At 39.5% G+C, this 26650-nt stretch overlaps 1 protein-coding gene across 5 annotated transcripts in view; it reads left to right on the forward strand.

The window, feature by feature from the left end:
- The window catches only part of FAF1 (Fas associated factor 1), a 486729-nt gene that overhangs the window by 3349 nt on the left and 456730 nt on the right, over positions 1-26650 (forward strand). For 4 of the 5 annotated variants that reach the window (XM_048220345.2, XM_048220346.2, XM_057310649.1 and 1 more), the window contains one exon: positions 726-848. In XM_048220345.2, coding sequence (XP_048076302.1) covers positions 801-848 — 48 coding nt within the window. In that variant the 5' untranslated portion in view covers positions 726-800. Of the gene's footprint in view, positions 1-725; positions 849-3171; positions 3655-26650 lie in introns of those variants that run through there. The other variant, XM_026498131.4, reaches the window with a different exon arrangement.

Raw genomic sequence — 26650 nt, forward strand, 5'->3', positions numbered from 1 at the left:
TGTGGTATTCTGGATTGGACCCCAAAACAGAAAAAAGACATTGATGTTGAAATGTAAATAGAGTCAGGGCATGTGGGTGGTGTAGTCCCTCAAGCATCCGACTCTTGGTTTTGGCTCACATCATGATCTCAGGGTCCTAGAATCGTGCCCCGTCGGGCTCCATGCTCAACATGGAATCTGTTTGAAATTCTCTTCTCCTTCTGCACCCCCCACTCTCTCTCTGTCTCTCTAAAATAAATTTTAAAAATGCAAATAGTCTCTAGAATTTGATTAATAGTATTATACCAATGTTAATTTCTTAGTTTTGATAGCTGTACCATGGTTATTTAAGATGGTAACATTAGAGGAAGCTAGATAAAAGGTAAATAAATATAAAGTCATGTCAAATGAAAATTCAGCAAAATAACTATCACATATATTTGAAAGAAAGATGAAATAAAAGTTCTTTTTCAAACAGTAATGGTAAGATCAAAGAACATGAAGATTCTAGAAAAAGATCTATATTTGAATTAGGCTGTTCCATGAGTTAATGTAGTAGATTAACAATGAGAATGGATTAAAATTATTTTCCTTTGCTCATGCTTATGTACAGAGAATCTCTATACATTTTTATTCTCTCAGTTTGTGACACTGAAATGAAATTGTTTCTAAGAAAATTCAGGGGAAATGAAAATGAATTATTTTTTAATTCAATATTTATTTTTCTTTCATTTCTTTCTCTGCAGTGGACCATCACCTTGGATGCTGGGTACCCAACCATGAATAGTTAGGTCATAGGGAAGAATCAGTCTCTTCAGGAAATGTACAAACTTTGCAACATGGAGGGTGAATTGCAGGGATGCAACAGGGTAAGTGGAAAGAGCACTAGTTTTGACCTAGCCTTGAATACTAGGCCTGTCATTTTGTAGCATGACTTTAGGCAAATTCTTAACCTCTCAGAGCAGTTTTTTATTCTGTAAAATCGTTGTTGTAAGAATGAGATAAGATGTGTAAAATACCTGTACATACTAGACATCCAATAAAAGTTAATAAATTCAAAAGTAGGGTTTGTTATTATATGCCCAATACTTTGCTCTATATGAACTATGGTGAATATAAAAACATACTGAATGAAATGGCTTATAATCTCAAAGAACTCCCCAGAGCATTAAATTTTGTTGTAAAGATGGTAAAAGCAGTGATTGGAAAGGAAAAGAATCCTTGTTTGCTTGTTTTATGAAAGCAGTAGCCTTGAGAAAAGCATTTAGGAGTTGGTATACAGAGTAGTAGCAACTAATATGTTTGGAGAGCTTTAAGGTTTCTGAAGAGTTTTCACAAGCATTTTATCACTCAATGTTCATAATTACTCTATGAGATAAGTTTTATAAGCCCCATTTTAGTGATAAAGAAATTGAGACTCAGAATTTTTTTGTTAAGGGGCAGAATTAGAACTGAAACCTAGTAATGCTAACTATGAAATTTATTGTAAAAATGTTGTTTTGTAAATTATTTTATTTTCCACGCATTTTCATGTTTGTTTTCTCATCACCTGAAACAGTCATATCAGAAGATGAAGTCAGAGATACTAAGTGACCCATCTAAGTTCCCCCAGCTAATCAGTTGGAAAAGCAGTACTGGAATCCATATACCTGAATGTGTAGGGTATTCTTCCCATCTTTTCACATTACCACAGTGTTTTAATTTCCAGATGGACAGAAGGGAGGGAGAAAGGGACCAGCACTGGATTTGAATGGGTTCTGCAGTATACACACATCATGACAGAGAAAACCTTTAACTTTTCAGGGCTGCATTAATCCTGGCCATGTAACTAGAGACAATTATTCACCCACCTTGTTCTGAGAATGACATATATGAATGGGGCAACTGAATTTCCACACTTAAATTGCTGGTACTGTGTTTCATCTCATGATTCACATTTGTACTATATTTTGGAATTACTTTCTATGGGATAGCAATTTAAAAAGACACTCAATTCTTGTGACTATGGAGAGTTCTATTCCTTATCTAGCTAATTCTGGTCTAAATACAGATTATTGCATGAGAGTTGTAGGACAGACTATTTTCATTGAAGAAAACATAGGATGAACCTAGATCTTTAGAATACCCTAGGGCTCTTCTTTGACTTCAGGGAATACAAAGATCTAGGCCTTGGTCTATATGGTGATATCACTAGCATCTACTTTACAGCACAAAATCAGCAATCTTACTTCACACTTTCAGGGTTTAATGTACTTTCCAAGGCAAGTCATTGCTCTATTACAGTCCAGAAGATGATAATTTCCCAAGTCAAAGTTAAACATTTCCCACTGTCACTTTTCCTCCAGTGAGGATGACAATTACAAATTGTCACACTTCATTACATAGTCTTCGACTATTCTTGTCTCAAAGCCGTTCAATTTCTGACCATAAATTGAAACTTTTAGTAACTGGTATTATAAAGGAGAAATATAATTTCTTCACTTATGGAAGTATTTTAAATTAACTATATTCAAAGCTGGACTCAAGTTTTCCCCTTTTGTAGGATGTTGCCTTAGGTCTAAAAAATAAATGTTATGCTGTAGGAATAGAAAAGTTTTAAAATGCTCGTCATCTTTTTCTTGGTACCGATAGTCTCACTTTTCTTAGCTTCCATGTTCCCCCACGTCGATCTTGGGAGTCTGTTTACCTATGTGTTATCGAGAGTTTGAGGGTGCATGAGTCAGGGGGCTTGGTATTGAGTGTGACAGTGTGTAAACAGGTTTTGGTAGTGAGGTTGAGCCTAAAAGACCGTATATGAAGTTGTATTTTGGTGAGACGTTGTTAGATAAAATGTACATTTATGAAATGCTGTTTGTAAAAGGGGTTGTGTTGAATTGGTTTGTGGGGCTTGAAGTGTATTTATGTGACTACGTAACCTCCTAAGGCTTAGAAGCTGATTCACGCCCCAGCCCGGAGGAGGCAGTACCCTGAGGCCTTTGCTTAATTCCAAACCGGAATAACCTGTTGCGGGACTACTAGCTCCCGCAGTTGCAAGTTGGGGACCCCGCCAGCGGCACGCGGGTCCCCGCCCGGTAGTCGCGCGCCCAGCGCTTGACAGGAAGGCAGTCACGTGGCAGCCGCAAAGCGGCGCTTTGCGACCTCGATGACAGGCAAAATGTGCGACAGCCTTGGCGCCGGCCAACCAGGGGCGGAGGCGGCGGCCAGGGAGGAAGCGGAGGAGGCGGAGGCGGCCGTGGGGTTCGCCCGCCTGCTTGTTCGCTTGGTTTCCCCGCCCCCGCCGGTCTAGCCGCTGCTGAAGGGAGCCGGTTGCGCGCTGTCGTAACCTGCCCTCATCCTGGCCAGCAACAGGAAGACCGGATCCCCATCCAGACCAACCTCCCTATCAGGGCGGCTGCGGCGCGGGCTCCGCGGGGCGCAGGCGGGCGGCCCGGGCGCCTGAAGGTTACCGAGTGCATGAGCGCCTAGCCTCCCGCGCTGCCCCGCCCGCCGGCCCGCCGGTCCGCCCGCCGGCTAGCCCGCCAGCCCCTCGGCGCCCGGCGGCGGCGGCGGCGGCGGCGACGGCCGCAGGAGGCGCCGTTTCTCTCCCAGGTGCGCGCTTCGCTCCCGGAGCGGCGGAACTCGGCGGCCGCCATGGCGTCCAACATGGACCGGGAGATGATCCTGGCGGATTTTCAGGTGAAGTCTATGGCCCCGTTCCTCTTCCACTTCCAGCCTCGTGGGTTCCCGGTGCCTGAAGGGTTGCCTCTTCTCAGGGTTTGTTAGAGCATTGCGGTGGTGTGTGGTTTGGGCTTTTATACGGTACGTGGCGCGCGGGTACGCGCGCGCGCGCGGGTGCGTGTGTGTGTTGAGCCATTCGGGAACGTGCAATTCATAAACTGGGTTGGGTGTGTAGAATTTGTTATGTACGGATTTGCAGGGTGAGGGGGTGTTATGATACTTGGTTTAGTGTATGTGTGTGGACTGTGTAGTGTTTCCAGTATTATGTGGAGAATGGATAGAATTTGGGGGTATTAAGTGGGGCTTAAAGTATGGTTTTTTTGGGTCAGGAGTTTTGGGTTGTTCCTTGAGAGTGTGCTGTATGGAGCGTGGGGGTGGAGAGTCTGGTGTTGTGGGTGTGGTGTATTGTATTAAGGGGTGAGTAAAAAAGAACGAGGAGGAGGAGGTGGTGAAGGTAGTGGTGAGGGTATGGTCTTTTTCAAGGAGAAATAAACATCGAGACTTTGCCTTATTGGAATCTTTGGAGGGTATGAAGATGAGGAGGCGGCAAATAGACTGTATATACCAAAGTATCCTCGGTGAATTCATAAGCTTAATAAATTACATATTTGCGGATTCCCTTCCCCTACAGATTTGAATTGCTTGGTGTGTGTCCTAACTCCAGGAATAATTTAACGGATAAGGAAAGGTTATTCCTTTACTTAGCCCAGCTGTAGTTTAACTAATATATGAGTATCTTAAGAAGGGCCTTTGAAAGTAGAGTTGTATCCCATCATGAAAGACTTGGCGTTAGAACTAATACCCTGTGCACACCATCTTTGCTTTTTGATATTTGATGAAGAAGATATTGTAGTGAGATATTTTTAACCATTGATTTTGGCATTAACTTAGAAGCTACTGTTATGTATAGGCAGTTTTTCTCTCTGTAAACACTGTCCTCATTGCACATGGTCTAGCACTAGCATAGTAGGTGACAGTTTTTCTTACTGAGATTTTGTTTGGCTTCTCTTCTCCCTCTTTCTTTGATGTTCCTTATTTTATAACTTAATATTGTGATGGTCATTTCCAGAGTTTGCTCATCTTACCCAGTAGGGGTATCTGATTATTGGGAATATGGATATATCTGCATTTGATTATACCATAACTTCCAAACTCAGAAAGAAGTGTTCTGGAAATAAAAGTTGACTGAAGATTTTGGTGTTTTGTAGGATTAGGATTGGCCTGAGATTTTTGTTTTTTTGTTTTTTGTTTTTTTTGCCTAAGTCTTTTATTCTTTTTCTCATTCTCCAGTCTTTTATCTAATGTGGGATGTGGTCATATGAAAAAGGACTCTGTTTCTAGGACTATTTTATCCTGTTTTAAAAATTGCTTTATGGAAATCGTTTTAGACAACAATAATCATAGTTTACCTCACTAAAAGCTTTAAGGTAATTGTAACTTTGTTTTGATTTCACCAAATTTTTTACTTCCTCTGACAACTTGTAACTGCTTGTTTTCTTATTTGTGACAATTATTATGTTTACTGTGAACTTTATATTGGCCAAGAACAAGAAATTTAGGATTCTTGTACTCAAAGACAAAGTAAGATTTTTTGACAAGCATTTGGGATTTTATTTTGATCACATTCATACATTCTGCTGTTTTTCTCTTCAAACCAATGGCACTGATGTGAACAGTTGTTTACAGAATGGGAAAAAGGTATGGCATTCTCAATGTTTGCCAGATGATGAAAGTTTATTTCATATTGTCAAGTAGGTAAGAATATTATTGGTAGAATAAAAAGTACACATAAATAAAATATTTATGAATAAAAAGAATACACGTACAGAATAATGCCCATACAGAATAATACACATATAGAATAAAAAGTATACACATATTAAGTATATTAGCCTTTTGTGTTTTTAGGAACCTTGTATTCCTCTCACAAATGATTCCAAATCAGTTTGCTCTTGTGTACTTACTTTTAAAATCAATTATTCTCCCTATTTTTTAATATTGTGTAAACTTTTTATAGGATTAACTTTTAAAAATTAGCATTTACCCAGTTATCTGAAACTAGGTAATTTTAAACATTGCAGTTAAAGTCTTGTAACGGAGATACTTGGATGATGCTGGTTTCGCTTGTAACTCTGCAAATCAGTTTCTCCCCAAAAGTGAACACATGACTGTGAAATTAAAAATAATTTTGAGAGCTCAGTGCTGCTTTTATAGAAGAGGACATGATTTTTTTTTAAAGTTTTTATTTAAATTCCAGTCAGTTAACATACAGTGTCATATTAGTTTCAGGTGTACAATAGAGTGATTCAACACTTCCATGCCATGTCCAGTACTCATCACAATTGCACTCCTTAATCTCCATTACCCATTTAACCCCCCCCCCCCCCCCAGTTACCAGTCCTTTCTCTGTAGTTCAGTGTCCACTTCTTGGTTTGCCCCCTCTCGCTCCTTTTTTTGAGAAAGGGACATGATTTTTAAATGTGATCAGATTTTAAAAGTAAATAAGTTTCAGATTTTGATTATTGCTGGGTAATAGGTACTTATAAATATAGTGCCTAAATGTGGAAAAACGTGTTTTTTTTTTTTTTTAAGATTTATTTATTTATTTGAGGGAGAACGTGGGTGTGTGCTCTTGCGTGCTTATGTGGAGAGAGGGGAGGGGCCGAGGGAGAGGGAGAGAAGCTGACTCCCTGCTGAGCCCGCAGTGGAGCTGGAGCTCGGGCTTTGATCTCACCACCCTGATATCATGACCTGAGCTGAAATCGAGTCCCACGCTCAACCCACTGAGCCACCCAGGCACCCTGGAAAAATTTTGAGAAAGATTTTTGTATATTAAGTATTTCAACTCAATGGAGAAAGGACTTCTGTTAAAACTGATCAGTAAAGGAATAGTTAACAATTGTAATTTTAATAATAAATTACTTGGTTTCTTATACCGGATAAGTAGTGGATGGAAGATTGCACCTCAGACTTAGGGAGACAGGTTTGGGATTTGGTAGATCAGTGAACTCATTACAAAGCAAATGTATTGCAAATTGTCCCCAAAAAGCTCTCCCCCCTCCCCCCCATAAGAATAGCTTTCAATTAAAAACCTTTTTAAAAAGATTTTATTGATTTATTTGAGGGGGAGTGGGTGAGAAAGAGAGCGGGAGCTGAGGGAGGAGCAGAGAGACAGGAAGAAGCAGACTCCCCTGCTGAGCAGAGTCTGAGTTGAGGCTGGATCCCAGGATCCCAGGATCAGGACCTGAGCTGAAGGCAGACACTTAAACTGACTAAGCCACCCAGGCACCCCTCAATTAAAATTTTTTAAAAATTGTGGTGAAATACACATAACATAGAATTTGCCATCTTCACTTTATTTGCCATTTTTAAGTGTCTAGTTCAGTGGCATCAAGTACATTCACATTGTGGTGCAACTATCACCTCCGTCTATCTCCAGAACTCTTTTTATCTTGCAAAAGTGAAACTTTAACCTTTAAACAATAACTTCCCATTTTTCTCTGTTCTCCAGCTCCTGCCAACCACCATTCTATTTTCTGTCTATGAGTGTGAATATTCTAGGTACCTTATATAAGGGTAATCACGCAGTACTTATCCTTTTGTGACTGGCTTATTTTACTTAGCATGATGTGTCCAGCGTTCATCCGTGTTGTAGTATGTCAGAATTCCCTTCCTTTTTGAAAGGCTGAATACTGTCTGCGGCCATACCACCCTGAACGTGCCGGATCTTAGCCGATCTTTGAAAAGGCTGAATACTATTCCACTATTTAAACAGTATGTGTATACAGTAGTCCCCCATTATCTGTGGTTTTGCTTTCCATGGTTTCAGTTACCCTTGGTCAACTGTGGTCCAAAGGTAGGTATCTTCCTGATGTATAATCAGAAGGTCAGCAGTAGCCTAATGCTACATCACAATGCCTAGGTCATTCACCTCACTTCATCTCAACAAGTAGGCGTTTTATCATCTCACATCACCAAAGAAGGGTGAGTACAGCACAGTAAGATTTTGAGAGCGAGACCACATTCATATAACTTTTATTGCAATATTCAGTATTGTTAAAATTATTCTATTTTATTATAGTTATTGTTAATCTCTTACTGTGCTGGATTTACAAATTAAACTTTATCATAGGTAGGTCTTTATAGGAAAAAACATACATAGGGTTAGGTACTATCCTTGGTTTCACTCATCTGTTGGGGGTCTTAGGACATAACTTGCAGATATTAGGGGACTGCTGAACCACATTTTGTTTACCCATTCATCTGTCAATGGACACTTTCTTCCATGTTTTGAGTATTGTGAATCATTAATGCTGTTATGAACATGGGTCTACAATTATTTGTTTGAATCTCTGCTTTTAATTCTTTTAGGTATATATCTAGAGGTTGAATTACTGGATCATATGGTATTTCTGTTTTCAATTTTTTTGAGAAACTGCTAGCCGTACTGTTATCCATAGTGGCTCACCACCAAAAATTTGAATGGAGACAATGACAACATCATGTTTAACCAGTTATTTGTAAATTTAACTCTGAGCAATGAGTTTATAGTTTGGAATAGTCTAACAAAATCAGTTTTAGGGGCGCCTGGGTGGCTCAGTTGGTTAAGTGACTGCCTTTGGCTCTAGTCATGATCCCGGCATCCTGGGAATGAGCCCTGCATCAGGCTCCCTTCTCTGCAGGGGAGCCTGCTTCTCCCTCTCCCTCTGCCTTCCGCTCCCCCCTGCTTGTGCTTGCTCGTGCGTGCGTGCGCGCTCTCTCTCTTTTTCTCTCTGTCAAATAAATAAAATCTTAAAAAAAAAAAATCAGTTTTAAATGTAAATAGTGTTAGCATAGTATGTTACTGGTAAAGGAATGAATAGAGTAGTACACCTACAGTTCTGGCTGGCCAGAGCCAGGAGGGGGTGTAAAGGAATTTCCTGGGTTTGAAAAACAGGGAGGCGTTGATGAATCAGGACTGTTTTTTTCCCCCCTTCCTTAATGTCTTTTTATAACAAAGAGATGCATTCAGGTGAAAGTTCCAAATCTTGTTCTATTTGTAATTGTAGAATTCTTTGCCTTTTTTCTTTTCAAGGTTGAGGTGGGGAGCAAAAATCATTTGATCAGACAAACTTTTGACATATATTTGGTTTGCTTAAGATGTGAAAACAGCTATCCAAATGGAGTTGCAGTTTTATCAAATAATTTCAGTAATATTAGTTATTTTGGACCCATATGAACAAAAAAATGAGTATTCCTGTTTCCCCCTTAACCTTTCAATTACTGTAATGCTAATTTCTTTTCCTCTAAGGTATATTTTTTATAATATAATTTTTCTTTGGGAACAATAAGGGTATTTACTATACCTGTTTAGGTTAGTCTCACATATTGGTCTCATATATTTTACTATTTATATTTCTGTTACTGTATAATATAGAGATATAGATCATAGCTTTACTAAGTCAAGGAAAAAAAAGGAACAATTTTTATTAGCAGCGTTTTCTTTTTTAAGCAACAAAACCTTATCTGCCTTGCTAAAAAAATATTTTTTCTGAACCTAGTTCTAGCGGTCACAGAGTGAGTCTATTTCTTCTCTAATTTGGCTTTGATTTTGATGTTACTTTCAGTTATGTTTCCTGGATGACACAGTTGTGCCTTTGTTTTCCTCTCCTGGTCTTTCAAGCTAGTAATACTTTTGCTGCCTAAATTGCTTTATGCATTTTCATATTAGAACTGTGATTATGGGACTTCTTTTTCTTTTGCCTGTCAGCTTCTGTTGGGAGCATGGACTCTTCCATGACACTACCAGTTAAGTCCCTTGAAATTAGTTTCTGTCCCTTCATAACATTTCTTCCTTCTAAATGAAGCTGTGAATCTTCTTTGTTTTTTGGTTTGACAGACTGTGCAAGTAGAAAGGGTATTGGTCCTCACGGATAGGTATACCTTTGTGATGTTGTGGTTTAGGGACCAAACTAAGTATCCATGGAACATCATATTTATTTCCTTAGGCAAGAGATTGAGTACTATGGCTGAAAATAGTCTTGTTATTGTCCTTTCTTTCCTTTCTCCACTATCCTCTTTATTCATTAGAGGGACAAGGCGTTTTGTGTTTGTGTTTGGATTGTTGGTCATTGGGATAATAAGGTTTGGCATGTAGAATAAAGGTTAGTAGTTAGTGGTTAAGAGCATGGACTCTGAGGTCAGATTGCTTGGATTTAAATCATAGTACTGCCACTTGCACATCTTGTGATCCTTGACTACTCATGCCTCAGTTTCCTCATATGAAAAATGACTTCATGTAAAGTGATTAGAACAGGTGTCTGGCATAGAAAGAGTTCAATAACTTTTAGTTATTTTCATTTTTTATAATTTTAAGATATATACGTGTTCTCTGCAAGGGACTTCAGAGATCATCTATTTCTAGCTTCTCATTTTTCCTTTTGTGGAAATTGAGGCCAGAAAAAGGAAGTGACTTGTCCAAGTTCATGGGTTGGTTTGAAACAGATTTTATACAGGTATACATAAGAGGTGTTTATTTTCTAGCTTAATGTGTCAGATGGTTTGGATTTGTAGAGGAAAACAAGACCCACCATTAATAATTTCTCCAAATGAAAAGATTTACATACAAAATGAATTAACAGTACCTAGCATACAGCAAACATGCCAGAAGGGAAGGAGGGACGGAGGGAGAGCCTGGCACTTGGATTGTAACTAGACTAGCATTCATTCCAGTCTACTGCCATGCTTCTAAGTTTACAGGTGGTCAGAAGCCATGGAATGAAAGATCTTTAGATTTGTTGAGCATGGTTGGGTTGATGCCTGTTGTTTGCCAGACTGGGTTTATGGACTCTGTAGATGAGGGGTCAGGAAACTATACCCGATAAGCTGTCTACCTGTTTTTATACATAAAGATTTATTGGAATACAGTGATAGCTATTCATTTACATATTGTCTGTGATTGCTTTCTTGCTGCAGTGACAGAATTGAGTAGTTGAGACAGAGACTTTATGGTGCACAGGCTTAAAATATTTACTGTTTGGGCTTTTAAGCTAAAATTATTTCAAAATCCCCTCCCCGCACCATGACAAATACTTCTCTTTGCAGGTTTTAGTAACTGCAAAGTGCTAGAACATTTGAATGCTTCACAAGGAACAATATATGGTTATACACCTCTATAGGAGGCAGTTAGAACTTTGCACTTAGGCAGACTAGAGCTCTAGTTTTTTGCTTTGTTTTTTTGTTTGTTTTGTTTCGGTTCTGGTTCTCTGAGCAAGTCATTTATCCTTTCTGGCTTTGAGTTATTCGGTCTATAAAATAGAGATTTGTCTAGAGTTATATGTACCTGAAAACAGGACTGGACTAGATCAAGTATTCATATAGAGTCTGGACAATCACTTGGCCGCAGGAGGGTTTGAGGACATTCAGTTATAATTTATAATTTAGGTAATTCATCTGGATTAGGGATCAGCAAACTACATACTGAGGGCCAAACTACCACTTTTTTTGGTCAGTTAAGTCTTATTGGAAGACAGTCTTGCATGTTTGTTTACATATTGTCTCTTGCCACTTTTGCCCTCAATAGCAAAAGTTGAGTAGTTGATTGCACGCCTGCAAAGCCTAAAATATTTACCCTGCCCCTTACAGGAAAGCTTGCTGATCCTTGATCTAGATTAGTGGTGTTCAACTGTGGGTGATTTCTGTTCCCCAGGGGACATTAGGCAATGTTTAGAGACATTTTTGGCTGTTACAGCTGGGGGGGTGCTGCTGGTATTTAGTGGGTAGCTGCCAGGAATGCTGCTAAACATTCTACACAAGACATCCCTTCACAATGAAGACTTATCCACTCTAAAATGTCCATAGTGCTGAAAAACCCTGATCTAAATTACTGGTTCTCAAACTTGAATTTGTATAAGAATAACCTGGAAGGCTTGCTAAACCATAGGTTGCTGGGCCCCACCCCAGGTTTCTGATTGAGTAGATTCTAGGTGGGGCCTGAAAATATGCATTTGTATCAGATTCCCAGGTTGTGCTGATGCTGATCCAAGATCTATACTTGGGAACAACTGATCTAGATAGATGACTTTAAAAGTTGCATCTATTCCTGTGATTTTTTTGATTTTGTGGCCTTAAGTATTGTTCCATTTTTATGCCTTAGGAAAATTGAGTATTTTATTATATGCCCTATGCTCAGTGCGGGGCTTGAACTCATGACCCTGAGATTAAGCGTTGGATGTTTCACCACCTGAGCCAGCCAGGCGCCCCAGGCTCTGTGTCTTTATACCCTTATTTTTTGTGGCCCTTTAGAAAACTTTTTTTTTTTTTTTTTTTTAGAAAACTTTTATTTATCTTTCAAAACCTACCAGCTGCCTTTTGCTGATGACATCAGTACCATGTGCCCAGTTTTAGGGTTAATAATTTTGTCTTACGTATCTTTTGTATGTTTCTCTTCTTTCGAGTCTTTAAAAAAATTTTAAAAATATTTATTTTTAGAGAGAGGGTGCGTGAGCTGGAGGGGCAGAGGGAGAGAGAATCTAAAGCAGGCTCTGTGTTGAGCACAGAGCACCATGCAAGCTCGATCCCAGGACCCTGAGATAATGACCTGAGCCAAAACCTAGAGTCAGACACTTAACTGATTATACCACCCAGGTGCCCCTCTTCTTTAGAGTCATATGCCAGATTATCAGTAATCACTTTACATGTTTACGCAGAGTGAACATTAGGAAAAAGAAATAACTGCCTGGGTCTTAACCATCTTTTCCTACAATATCTGTAAGAGGTTCTCAGTGAATATTTTTTGAAGGAATATTATGACTATTAGCTGTTATGGTACGAATAGAGTAGAATTGTAAGTTTGCATGTATAGTTGACCCTTGAACAATGCAGGGGTTAGGGGCACCAATCTGCACATTTGAAAATCCACACATAATTTTGACTCCCCCCCAAATTTAACCTGTAATAGCCTGTTGTTGACTGGAAGCCTTACTAATAACATAAACAGTCAATTAACACATATTTTATATGTTATATGTTTTATATTGTATTTTTACAATAAAGCAAGCTAGAGAAAATGTTATTAAGAAAATTATAGAGAAGAGAAAATACATATACAGTACTGTAATGAAAAAAAATCCCAGTGTAAGTGGACCCACGCAGTTAAAATGTATAGTTTTCAAGGGTCAGCTGTAGTTTTAAGCATCTCCCATTTGTTGACATATTATTTTGAATAATAAAATAAAATTGAGAGAATAAAAATTGGGCTATTTTATTGAACTGAGGGTTATAACTTTAAAGTGACCAATTCATAGAGAAGTACAAAACACCTCCCTTCTCATTTAGCTTTTATAGAGGGCTCAGTAAGGTAATGTGGCAAAATATAGGGCTGGAGGTCAATAACTTCAGGAAATTTGAATTGCTCTGTGTCAGTCACTCTTCTTGATTTTGGTTTCACTTTCAACTTTTTTAAGGTAGAAATTTAAATTCCACAGGGTGCCTGGGTGGCTCAGTCGGTTAAGCATCTGCCTTCCGCTTGGGTCATGATCTCAGGGTCTTGGGATCCAGCCCTTTGTCGGACTCCCTGCTCAGTGGGGAGCCTGTTTCTCCCTCTCCCTCCGCCTGCCGCTCTCCCTGCTTGTTCCCTCTCTCTGTCAAATAAATAAATAAAATCTTTAAAAAAAATTAAAATTTCAAATCAAAATTGTTCACTGTGTTAAATCATTAGTCATTGGCTTTAAGGTGAGTTTGAGACAATTTTAAGAGGCAGTTTGGCAGGGGCGCCTGGGTGACTCAGTCAGTTAAGTATCTGCCTTTGGCTCAGGTCATGATCCCAGGGTCCTGGGATTGAGCCCCACGTCAAGAGCTTGTCAGGGCGTCTGCTTCTCCCTCTCCCTCTCCCTCTTTTTCCCTCTGCCCCTTCCCCTACTCGTGCTTTCTCTTTCTCTCAAATGAATAAATCTTAAAAAAAGAAGCAGCAGTTTGGCAACTTTAACAGAATAATTGTACCTGTCTTTATACTTACTTGTGATTATAGAGGCATAAGTGAGGGAGAAAGGATGAGATGTCAAGTTGTGGTAAGAAAAGCAGAAATGTTTGCAGGTTATGTGTACCTTAATGGCCTTAGAGTTAGGTTCTAGGCACCTGGTTTTTTTTTTCTTCTCCATTTTACCTTGGTTTCCTGGACTCTTTAATGATTGAGCTATAGTAGTATAGTGTTAGTGAGAGGAAAGCTTTGTGTCTTGTGCCCTCTTGGCTGCCCATCTTCTTTCTCCCAAGGGAAAAGCAGTGGCTGAACTTTTTTTTTTAATATAATTTTAGCTATGTAGTAAAGTGAGGTGGAGACACAATTGAGCATTCCTATTTTAGGTTTAATGGGGGAGAAATAATAAAATTAGCATCTAGCTTTTGATTGTTTTGTATGTGCCTTGTACTGTGCTGGGCTCTTAACAGCTAAATTCTACAGTGACTCTATGGGGATCCATTAATACAGTTCTCCATGGTTTCTGTATGTCTTGTGATCAGAGACACTGACTGCTTTTGTTTCTGGTCTCTTTTCAAGGATATTTGTATAGTGAGTTGCCTTGGAAGATAGAGGTAGTGTCTCCCTTTGGAGCAAAGGGTAGGCATGCATCCCTTTGCATTTTGAGAGATTGGGGTTCTCTAGGCCCTGGGTTCCTCTTCTAATGCAGTCCATTGCATGTGTTGGTATCACATGGTCTACTTTGTGTTGCACTGTGGGAAGTGGGACTGGGGAACTACAGAAGAAAATGCTGGTATCCTGACTGTGAATATTGTCATGAATCACAAAGTTCATTGTCTCTAACCCAGGAGTCTAGGTCTTCTGCCAGCATCCATGAAACTGGCATGCTAACTTGTTAGCTTACAAGTAGGGTAAAAAATACCAGATCTTTCACTGCTTTAACAGTTTTGTTAACAAGGATAGTATGTTGATAGACACATGGTTTTTTGGAAGAGGAAGGATGAAGGCCTCATGGGCTGGTTAACAGAATTTGAGGGAATGGGAATTGATGTTGAACACGTTGACCAAATTGTCAAGTGGTTCTCTACTTTATTGCCTGTTAATGAGGAAGATTTAGGGAGGTGGTTGCAGTTTGAATACCAGGAAGTAGGTTCAAAGACAGCCTGAACATTCCTCTGGTTGTTGCTAACTCTTAACAACCCTCAAATATCCTCTCTGATAGATGGAATTTTTTTCACCAATCTGTCAGTTAGATTCAGAGTCAGACTTCCCCCAGTGTAAAACTAGTCCTAAGATTTGTCTTGGCTGGGCAGAAGGTTCTGCCTCTTTTAGACAACATTTACAGACCTGTGTACACCTACACTCGAGTGTGAAAGGAGGCAAATTTGCAACCTCTGTGGGCACAAAGCAAAATTGTTAGAACTTCCGCTGGTTTGTCTGAGAGATGAGAGGATGGAGGTTCATAACGTCTTATGGTTCAGTCCTTCCTTTGGAGGAATCTTTATTCCCTACTTCACTGTCTAAAGCAAAGCCACTGACTCAGTGGGGTCCTCAATTCATAGAGGATTCCCTAAACCTGGGCCTGGTTCACCAGTGGTTCACCCAAGCCAAAACTGATTGTGTCTGCTTGTCTTCGGGGGCTGTTAAGCCTCTGCGCCAGCTATGAACAGACAGATAGTGGATGTAATTGCTTTGCTCAGTGGATAGAATTCAAGGCTGTTCTTATAGCTCTGGCCAGTATTCTCCTTCATGAAATTTGTATTTCTACTGCCCCTTGGCCTGTTGCCAGTGGCCTAGCTATTTGGTCCGCCACTTGGAAACTATAGACTGGCAGATTAAAGATAGCTCTCTTTGAAGCCGTGAACTATGGAAACAAATTATAGCTGCCGATCAAACTGTCTGGATCACTCATGTAGATGCCCACAATAAGGGCCTGTTCTCTAATGAAGCCCACTGGAATCAAGCTTCTGACTGAGTCTGCATTGCCCAAAGCCATCATTGTTGTCTGGATCCAACCATCATATTAGATGTGATAACACATCGGCTATCATAAACTGGGTGTAGACTTAAGGACTGTGTTTCTGATGCAGAAAGTAGCATTGCTATACTTGTGATTTCTGCCAAAAATTGACCTGCTTGTCACATAATGAGAGAAGTCACATTTCATGGGATGTGGCCTCGGCTTGCTTTTAACAAATTTAATACATTGGCTCTTTGACCTCCCATTCATAAAGTATCAGTGCTGCCTCACTGCTGTTGATACTTTTTCTGGTTTGGTGTTGCTGTTCTAGTCTAATTAGCTGACTGGCCACACCATTTTAGCCTGTGAAACTAATCTGTGTTATGCTTTTGGGCTTTCTGGACCATTTGCAGTCTGATAGTGGTGCACTTTTTGTCTCAAAAGCCACTCAACAGTGAGCTTGATAATCAAGATACTCGAGGGAACCTTCATGCTCCCTACCATCCACAGGCATCTGGTATGTGGATAAATGTTGAACTTTGAAACATCTTTTTCCTAGTAAGTCACTTAGGCCACTGAATGCAGCCATGCCCAGAAAGGGGTCATCTCATCTTGGTCACTTCATGACCCAGTGATCGGGATGGAAGGGGTTGGAGGTTATATAGCCCTGTTTTGAAAATTCGGATTTTTTTTTTTAATTTTTTTATTTGAGAGAGGGAGAGAGGGAGAGAGAGAGGGCAGAGGGGCAGAGGAAGAGAGAACCCCAAGCAGACTCCGTGTGGAGCACAGAGCCCAATGCGGGGCTCAGTCTCAGGACTCTGAGATCACACCTTGAGCTGAAACCAAGAGCTGGATACTTAATTGGCTGTGCCACCCTAGGCATCCCTTGAAATTCAGATTCTATCCAGACTATTTCTGGGCATGCAGCTTCTTTTTTTCTCCTAGCTGCAGCGCAGGGCCAGCGTGTTGGTACACCTTTTTTTTTTTTTTTTTTTTTAATAAAGATTTTTATTTATGTATTTGACAGAGAGAGACAGCCAGCGAGAGAGGGAACACAAGCAGGGGGAGTGGGAGAGGAAGAAGCAGGCTCCCAGCGGAGGAGCCTGACGTGGGGCTCGATCCCAGAGCACTGGGATCACGCCCTGAGCCGAAGGCAGACGCCCAACGACTGCGCCACCCAGGCGCCCCATGGTACACCTTTTTTAAAAAAGATTTTATTTATTTGAGAGAGCGAGCGGGAGGGGGGAGAGAGAGAGAGAGAGAGAGAGAAAGAGAACGCACAAGCCAGGGGAGGGGCAGGGGGAAAGGGAGGAACAGACCCCCTGCTGAGCAGGGAGCCCCATGTGGGACAGTATCCCAGGACCCTGGGATCATGACCTGAGTGGAAGGCAGAGGCCTAACTGACTGAGCCACCCAGGCACCCCTGTTGGTACACCTTTTATGTGGCAGTTCAACAAAAAGTGGTGTAGGGATTCAAACTTTATTCTCGTTTTGCCACCTGGGTTCTCATATTGGTTTGACATGGTCTAGATCATAAGGATAATGACCACTGGTTGAGAACACTGCTTGCTGAGTTCCCCTACAGTGGCCCATGTGGGTCAGTGGGGACCATAAATGGTTTTCTGTAGGTTTATTAAAAATTCCCTTGCTTGTCTCACACCTGACATTTCTGGGGAAAAGGCCTAAGTATCAGTAGAAGAAGATTGGAAAAAAGATGAAATTATAGCGCTGGAATGGAACATACTGATTTTGTGGCAGTGGAGGGAAAGTCAACAGTCTTGACATCTGGGAAGGAATACCTTAGACCCCAGAAGAAGCTTTGGGGAGGGGAGAGACATTTAGAACCATGCTTGAAGCTTTCCTTATGAAGAAAAACATCCTGGTGCTGCTCTTCCAAACTGTTACAGGCACATTAAATTTAATCAACTGCTGGGTCTGCCATCCTCCCATTAGACTGCTCAGCTCTGATCACCGTTTGATTGTCATTTCCTTTAATTTTACTGAGAAATCTATTGGAAACAGCAAGGGTTGCCCCAGCTCCTATACCCTCCATGCAAAACATCTGTCGTTACTTCCTCATGCCTACCCACATGTCTTCCGTAGCCTTCACTCAGGTACTCTGTGGGGCAGATTATTGGTGGACTGGACAATTGGAACAGTTTGGAATGACTGCCTTCTTTCAGTCCTTTGTAAACAAGGACTAGACTCAATTATTCAAACTGAATTTGGGAACTCTAGGGCTGCCATCTGGCTGGGAGGCCATGTTGGGACACAGGTTGACTGTGTCTCCCAGGTTGATGTAGGTCCTCCTAAAAATGTGGACTCTTTCACCTTTGAGTGTTTAACAGAACACCACTAGTAGATCTTAGAGCCTTCAGTGGACTGTGGAGATCTCTCCAACATGAGATTATCCTTGATTTTTTGGGGAAGCTTCCCAGAGTTTGTTATTTATGTGCATCCTGTAGACAGTTCCTCCATGAGGGAAGTTATTGAATTAGAATAGGTGGTTCAGAATTTGTTCCTGACTTTTTAGTTGACCTGATCAGTGACACACCTTGGCCCTGGAAAGCATTCCGATTAGCCTCAACTCACTGACCAGCATTGTTAGATGATAAAATTGCTCTTGTAGGCTGAAGCAGAGTCTGTATAATTGTTAATACATCCTGTTGTTCCTGGATTAATGCCTTGGGCCAAGTGGAAAGGCTAATACAGAACTTTAGGGACAAAGCCACCAGACTTTCTGAGGTAGACCCTGATGTTTTATGGGATTTCTTTTACTTATTTGGGGGTGGGGCTCTGAGGAACATGGTTGAAATCAGTTCTGAAGGTTGGCCTCATCCTACTGCCTATTGATAGCTGATTTAATTAAATGCTGTATGAAACAAATTTAATGGATTTAGTCCCAGTGCCTTGTCAGTCAGATTAATCAGAGTGGTCATTGGAATCTTACACTCATGAGAAACTTTGTCAGTAGCCAAGATGGTTTAGAAGTGAGAGAGACAATTCCTTGTCTCATATTTCAGCACATCTTACGAATAGAGACAGTTGATTGTTCTAGCCTGTCTTTTCAAGGGTGTTTTATTGTGACCAGCCTAGATAATGTCTCCTTCCAGACCAAAGGGCAACTTTGCTTACAGTCTGGGAAGATACTTTCTCCCTAAAGCAAAGGGTGGGCATACTTACTGTCCATTAAAAGAGATTCAGGGTTCCTCTTCTGTAGTGCAGTCCTGTAGTGCATGAGGAGGTGTCACCTGGCCCACTCTGTATGACCCTGTGGCAAATGAGGCTTGGGAACCCATGCAAGAAAATGCTGATACTCTGGCTACTGCTTGTTGTTGTGAGTAATAAATACTTAATTCTTGACCAGGAGTCTTGTGTCTTCCTCTCTCATTCATGAAGTTGTAACATGCTAAATTGTTAACTTGCAAGTGAGTAAAATATTAGATCCTTCACAGTTCTTAAACCACCCTGTAAACTAGGCAATCCTTTATTATACAGATTGATTTTGGAGATGGTAATTATAATTATACTAACGTTGCTTAGCATTACTTTGGCCTGTATTATAAGTGTTTTATCTGCATTGTCCAATCTAATTGGTATATACCATTTAATTTGTGATAGCCATTATTACTATACCCATTTTAAAGATGAGTAAGTGGAGGCATGTAAGGAGGTTAAGTAATTATCTAATGACAGGTAGTCATAACAAGGCTGGGTTTGGAACTCAGGTCTGCTCTACTCCAAAGTCAAGTCTGTGATCTTATACATGTACATTTCTCAAATGGGTATGCTAGGGAGTACTCAAAGTTATAGACTAAATATCAATGTCTTATAGCATCAATTTACTAGAATAACTTAAAAAGAAATGTGTTTTTTTAAAATTAAAAATAATTACTATGAAGTAAATATAAAATTTGCATGAATTTTAAAGAGAAAATGAAATTTCAAGGAAATTGTAAGGACGTGGCTTTTTTTCTTTGGGTCATCTCCATCCTCTTCCCATTGGGGAACAAGTTTCCTTTCCTCTATCATGATTACAGTAGTGGAAAAAATTAGTAAGTACTGCACTTTATAAGGTTGTCTTTTAAAAAAATCAAAGCTGCATCCAGTTACTTTTTGATTCCTTCATGCTCTTGTAGCTTTGTGAAACATAAAAAGAAAAAAAGTATTTCTAGTGTCCTTGGATTTACTGAGGCTAATAGAGGGATCAAAAGATGAAAAACTGGGATTAATTGACTTCTGTTTTTTTTAAGATTTTATTTATTTATTTGAGAGAGGGAGAGAACACACATGCCAGTACAAGTGAGGGGCAGAGGCAGAGGGAAGGGGGAGAAGCAAACTCCCTGCTGAGCAGAGAGTCCAATGTGGGGCTTGATATCAGGACCCTGAGATCATGACCTGAGCCAAAGGCAGATGCTTAACCCCCAGGCACCCTTTGACTTCTGTTTTGAATTTGTATGTGGCAGTGGTTGCTCTTAGGATTATTTAGGTACGATTAGGATCACCATTAGGTTGCTATTAGGATTACTTTAGTAAGAGATTATCCTGTCACTCTTTTTTTTTTTTTTAAAACTTCACTTTTACATTTGCAGTATCTGTATTGTGTTGGTATAAGTATATATTTATGTTAAGTATTTTTGTCTCATTTTTCTGGGAGTTCTGTCAGTTTTGGGTAAATTCCTAAGGTCTGGGAGTGGGTCTTGAAACAAAAGTAATGGTGTTGTGACAAAAATAATAGGATTGGGGTGCCTGGGTGGCTCAGTCAGTTAAGCATCTGACTTTGGCTCAGATAATGATCTCAGGGTCCTGAGATTGAGCCCCATGTCGGGCTCCTTGCTTGGTAGGGAGTCTGCTTGGGATTCTCCCTCTCTTTCTGCTCCTCCCCCTGCTCATACTCTCTTAAATAAATAAATAAAGTCTGAAAAAAAAAAAAGATTGATTCCAGTTAAGGCAAGCTGGCTCCCGGTTGAAACACAAGGACTTTGTTATATTTATCATTTTTTTTTTAAGATTTTTTATTTATTTGACAGAGAGGAAGAGAGGGAACATAAGCAGGGGGAGTGGGTGAGGGAGAAGCAAGCTTTCCGCTGAGTGGGGAGCCCGATGTGGGGCTCGATACCAGGACCCTGGGATCATGACCTGAGCTGAAGGCAGACACCTAATGAATGAGCCACCCAGGTGCCCCTATATTTATCATTTTATTTTATTATTAAAAAATTTTTTTTAAAGATTTGAAAAATATTTTATTTGAGAGAGCAAGAGCAAGGAGGAGAGGCAGAGGGAGAGGGAGAAGCAGACTTCCCACTGAGCAGAGAGCCCAATGTGGGGCTTGATCCCAGCATCCTGGGATCATGACCTGAGCTGCAGGCAGACACCTAACGAATGAGCCACCCAGGTGCCCCTATATTTATCATTTTATTTTATTATTAAAAACTTTTTTTAAAAAGATTTGAAAAATATTTTATTTGAGAGAGCAAGAGCAAGGAGGAGAGGCAGAGGGAGAGGGAGAGGCAGACTTCCCACTGAGCAGAGAGCCCAGTGTGGGGCTTGATCCCAGGACCCTGGGATCATGACCTGAGCTGAAGGCAGACGCTTAACCAGCTGAGCCACCCAGGTGCCCCCATCTTATTTAATTTTCTTTCTTTCTTTCTTTCTTTCTTTCTTTCTTTCTTTCTTTCTTTCTTCTCTCATTCATTCATTCATTCATTCATTTTAGTGGTGGATGGGCAGAGGGAGAGAGAGAATCTTAAGCATGCTCTATGCCCTGCCCAGAGCCTGACATGGGGCTCGATTGCACAGCACTGACATCATGATCTGAGCCGAAATCAAAAGTTGGATGCTTAACTGACTGAGCCACCCAGGCACCCCTTATTTTATTTCTAAATTCCAGTATACTTAATCAAGAACTTTGTTTTAAATTACATTGTATTTTAGAGAAGGAAAGTGTTATTTAGTGATTACTTTGGAATAATTTAGTAAATATTTTGCCAAAACTGAGTGGCTATTTGATGGAATTAAACAATTATATTTATTAAGTGTGATAATTTATTGTGTATTGTGTTATGTTTTAAAAAAAAGGAGTCCTTGTCCTTTAGAGATATATACTGAAATATAATGGATGAAGTGATGTGGTACCTGAAATTTACTTTGGAATAATCTGGGAGGGGTTTTGGGGGTGGGGTTGATGGGGAGTGAAATATTATTGGCTGTGACTTGGTAGTTGTTGAAGAGGATATTGTGTTCATGGCTGTTCATTTTACTATCTCTATTCTTGTATATCCTTGAAATTTCCCATAACTATAAAAGATGTTCTGTCAAAATAAAAATGACATTGAGGGAACTGTTAGTTAGTATCAAAATATTTTCATGTTCTAATGGGCTGCAGGATTAGAGGAATGGCAATGAGATTTTTACAAGGAAGTAATAACGTAGCAATCATAGTAATTTATATAATCATAATATCTTGCCAAAATGGTTGGTAAATTTTTGTCTATATTTGTTGTCACTGGAAAATTTAAGGTAGTTAAATTTTATTTGTAAAAGTCTTAGCTGTTGTCTTGAAATAAAGGTTTCCTAAAACTAATCAATTTTCTAACCAAGATAAAAGGTATAAACTTCTAAGAAATTAACTTTATGTGCTAAATGTGATTAACTGAAGGCAAGTGTTACTTTGGCAGAGGTACTAAGGACTTTTTTCATTTTTTAACAAATATTTTGACAAAATAAGAAACCTAAAAAGGTACAAATGATGTATTAAGTACAAAGAAAAGGCCAATTAGATGCTGTCATTTTCTGTGTGCATGTTTAGATTTTATTTATTTTTATTTTTATTTTACTTATTTATTTGAAAGCAAGTATGCGAGTGCAAGTGGGAGAGTGTGAGTGAGCGCGAGCTGGGGGAGAGGCAAAGGGAGAGGGAAAGGGACAAGCAGACTCCCCACTGAGCAGGGAGCCTGATATGGGGCTTGATCCCAGGATCCTGAGGTCATGACCTGAGCTAAAGTCAGATGCTTAACTGACTGAGCCACTCAGGTGCCCCTAAATACGGCTTTGTTTTAAGAACTGAGAAATACTTGGGGCTCCTGGGTGGCTCAGTTGGTTAAGCGTCTGACTCTTGGTCTCAGCTCAGGTCTTGATCTCAGGGTGGTGAGTTCAAGCCCCTCATTGGGCTCCATGCTGCGTGTGGAGCCTACTTGAAAAAAAAAAAAGCACAGAGAAATACTGCGTGTTATTACACATGCATGGAGAATATGTAAAATTATAATGTGGATTATGCCAAAATGAAGTATGTTTTTATTGTTAAGAAAGATTTTATTAGATCATAAATCCTACCTATAATCCAGGATTAATTTAATTTGCTGAGATAAAAATATTGATACTCCAGGAAACAGCCACATGGTTTCCTGGCATGTCTACTAGAGGATTTCTATTTCTTTACTTTTTCTTTATTTAATCTCTGCAGTGTGTGTGTGTGTGTGTGTGTGTGTGTGTGTGTGTGTGATTGTAGCAGAGCCTTGGCATTTCCGGAGGATGGATTCTGAAGGTATGTTGACTTAACATGGATGTAGAGTCATCCTTTGATGAAAGGGCAATAGTAACACGTATAGTTGGCCCTGGGACTCAGTTCCACATGCATTTCTCCTGAGTTTTTAGGAAACCTTAATGAAGATAGCTGCAAGGAATTCCCTGCTGGCCATGACACATCTCACAGTTGCAGCTGCTGTATGTTACCCATGGGGCAAATATGAAATTGTGGAGTCGTGGATCTTGGTTGTTTTTTTACCATTGCTTTAGTAATCCCAGATAGGATGCTCTGGGTTTGCCCAACAAGGCATTTACTCAGAAATACATCTGTTCTGGTTGCTGTTATTAGTCAGATTAAGTAAAATAAAAGAGATGGGAATAGCATGAGTTTTGGTGATGTTAGTGATAGTGCTTGATAAATGAACAGCATCTTTATTTCTTAGTGCTTTAAATCTGCATGTTACTGTATATAAGAATGTATACCAGACATTCTTTGTTCAACAGATACTTAAAAGACTTAAGATGTGTTGTGATGTTTGAGGATGTTAGGAATACAGAGAAATATGAATTACCTGACACTGTCTTGATTTGTATTTTCACTCGACAAAAATTTGTTGAATACCTGCTTTGTGCCAGACATTATACTGGGTAATTGGAAGATCGCTACTTCATAAGGCAGTTAAAATAGCTAATAAACGTTTACCTCTTTATAGCTTATTTATTTACTGTAGACCTGTAGAGAAGTTCTTTCCTGTCATATGAAGGCAGCTATGTTACCATTAACTCTTACTGAGCCCTGATTTTCCAGTGCTTTCCACTACTCTTTATCACTTGTTTGCTTTCCTCATGATGTTTTTACTTATTAATGGCACACTTCAAAAGAGAAGCTTGGGACTGAACACAGTATTCCAGAAGAGGCTTGGAGTAGAGCTGAATGGTCTCTTCCCTTATTTGTACATTATATTACTATTAATGCAGTCACCTTAAAGTTTTGACACATTTTTAATGGGTAGTAACTTAAAATGCTACATGAATAGGTAAGGCATATCTCCCTCATCCTAAATTTAATTATTTGCATTTCTCAAGCTAAGTGGAGGACTTTATATTTATCTTCCTTAACTTCTATCCCTCTGCCTGCTCTTAATCATCTGTCTAGAAATTTGCTCCACATCAGTTTTTTTGTACATTTCCTTTGGCTTCTGCATCTTCCTTCCTTCCTACTGGCTCCCTTGTCTCAACCAATTTCCAATTTAAAAACTTGCCAGGCTTCTGTCAGTTTAAAAATATTCATCGATTTTACGTCCTGTTCTGAATGTTTTCATATTTCTCTCTCCTTTCCCCCTGTATTTCTCTTAAGAGTAAATGTACCTTAAGGGTCTTTCCTTGTTCTCTCTTCCTTTCTACCCTATTCTATCACATATGGTTTCTTTGCATAATCATCTTTTTTTAGTTTTAACTATCCAATATATATATATATGCTATTGACTCCTAAAGAAGCAGCCTCACTCCTGACTTCTCTTGTACTCTATATTCATTTGCTTTTGTAAGATATAAAGGTCAGGTTCATTGGTGTTCTAACAAAGCTCTTTGTGATTTGGGCTTTTGTAGACTATACTTTTCCCATTACCTTGTTCTGTAGTGATACTTTGATGCTTGTAATTTTCTTGAACTTATTTCTGTCTCTTTGCCTTTGCCATTTCTTCCATTGCCTACCTCCCAGTCTTCTGTTTATCCCTTAGAGTTCTACATTGGCATTATTTTCTGTGAAGGCTTTTCTGACAGTTACTTCCTCTGTATTTCTCATTCTTATACATGCATCTGTTGCAGCTATCACATTACTTTGTAAATATTTGTTTATTTGTCTTTCTTACTAATGTGTGAGTTCCTTACAGCTAGGAACTAGATCGTACTCATTTTAGTATTCCTAATGCCTAGCACACTTCCTGGCACCTAGTGTGTTCTCACTGAATAGTAAATTGAACTGAAGTAGTTAGTTTTGAGCCTGTTTAAATAAGATGAAGATGAAAAGGATATGACTGAGTTTTTGGATCCTGATTTTGTAATCAGAATTCTAGCTGTTTTAGCTTTGTGTCATTTGCATATGTAAATGAGCATCAGTCTGTTAACACTCTCTGAGTGTCCTGAGATTTGGAATTGTGTCAGTTCATCTCTGTATTGTTAGTATCTAATGCAGTGCCTGCCAAGTATCAGGTTTCTAGTGTTTATTGAACTGAAGCAAATTAAATTAAAATTAGATGAAAGCATTCACTCTGCAAAAGATAGGTATATGACTAGTAGCATTCATCTTTGTTTCTGTATGTTATCTTTAAGAATAAATGAGAAAAAATTTGTCAGTTGCCTTATTGAAATCCAGATTTAGGGGATATATGTTATATTCCTGATCTGTAAGTCAAATTATTAAAAAATTTTTGGCATTATTTATTATAATGATCACACTTTTACTTCTAAGGATTTATAGGGCAACATTTCTTTAAGATTTGTTTTAAAAGGTGACATGAATTGATGACAGAGTAATAGTGGTAATTGTTTTAATTTTTCTGTTTTTCCCCCCTCTTTTGAAGTGCTCCTGGCATTCCTTCTATTAAAAAAAAAAAAAAAAAAAAAAAAGGTCCCCAAAGATGTCCTCTTGGTTGTGTGGATATTATTGGCAAGATTTTTCACTACCTTGTAGGTAGTTGGTACGAGACATAGCTTTACAGATTCAAGAAGCTCTATGGACACCAAGTAGGATTAATACCAAGAAAGTTATACATAGGCACATGGTAGTCACATAGCTGAAAACCAAACATAAAAAGAAAAGTCTTAAACACACTCTGTGAAGAGAACAATGACAAGAATGGTAATTAACTTCTCATCAGAAACAATGGGATAAATACAAAGGACAGTGGAATGATATCCTTAAGTGCTAAAAGAAAAAAAGTTATCACGGGGGGGGCGGTGCTGGGTAGCGCAGTCGTTAAGCATCTGCCTTCGGCTCAGGGCGTGATCCCAGCGTTCTGGGATTGAGCCCCACATCAGGCTCCTCGACTGGGACCCTGCTTCTTCCTCTCCCACTCCCCCTGCTTGTGTTCCCTCTCTCGCTGGCTGTCTCTCTCTGTGTCAAATAAATAAATAAAATCTTTAAAAAAAATTATCAAACTAGAATTTTAAATGTAGCAGAATTGTCTTTCAAAAGTGAACGTGAAGACGTTTTCATAAAATAAAACATGAGAGAGTTTGTTGCTAACAAGCTGTACGTTATCAGAAACACTAGTGGAAGTTCTTTAGGCTGAATAGAGGTGATGTCAGATGGAAATGTGGATCTATGGAAGAAGTGAAGATCACTGGAAATAGTATATATGTGGGTAGATATAAACAATTACACTTCTCTTTTCATAGTTTCTTTTTTTTTTTTTAAAGATTTATTTAACCTTAGAGAGAGAGAGAAAGAGAGTGAGTGAACATAGGGGGAGGGGCAGAGGGAGAGAGGGAGAGAATCTAGGCAGACTCCGTGCTGA

This window comes from Ursus arctos, unplaced genomic scaffold (assembly GCF_023065955.2).
Source record: "Ursus arctos isolate Adak ecotype North America unplaced genomic scaffold, UrsArc2.0 scaffold_12, whole genome shotgun sequence".
NCBI lineage: Eukaryota > Metazoa > Chordata > Mammalia > Carnivora > Ursidae > Ursus > Ursus arctos.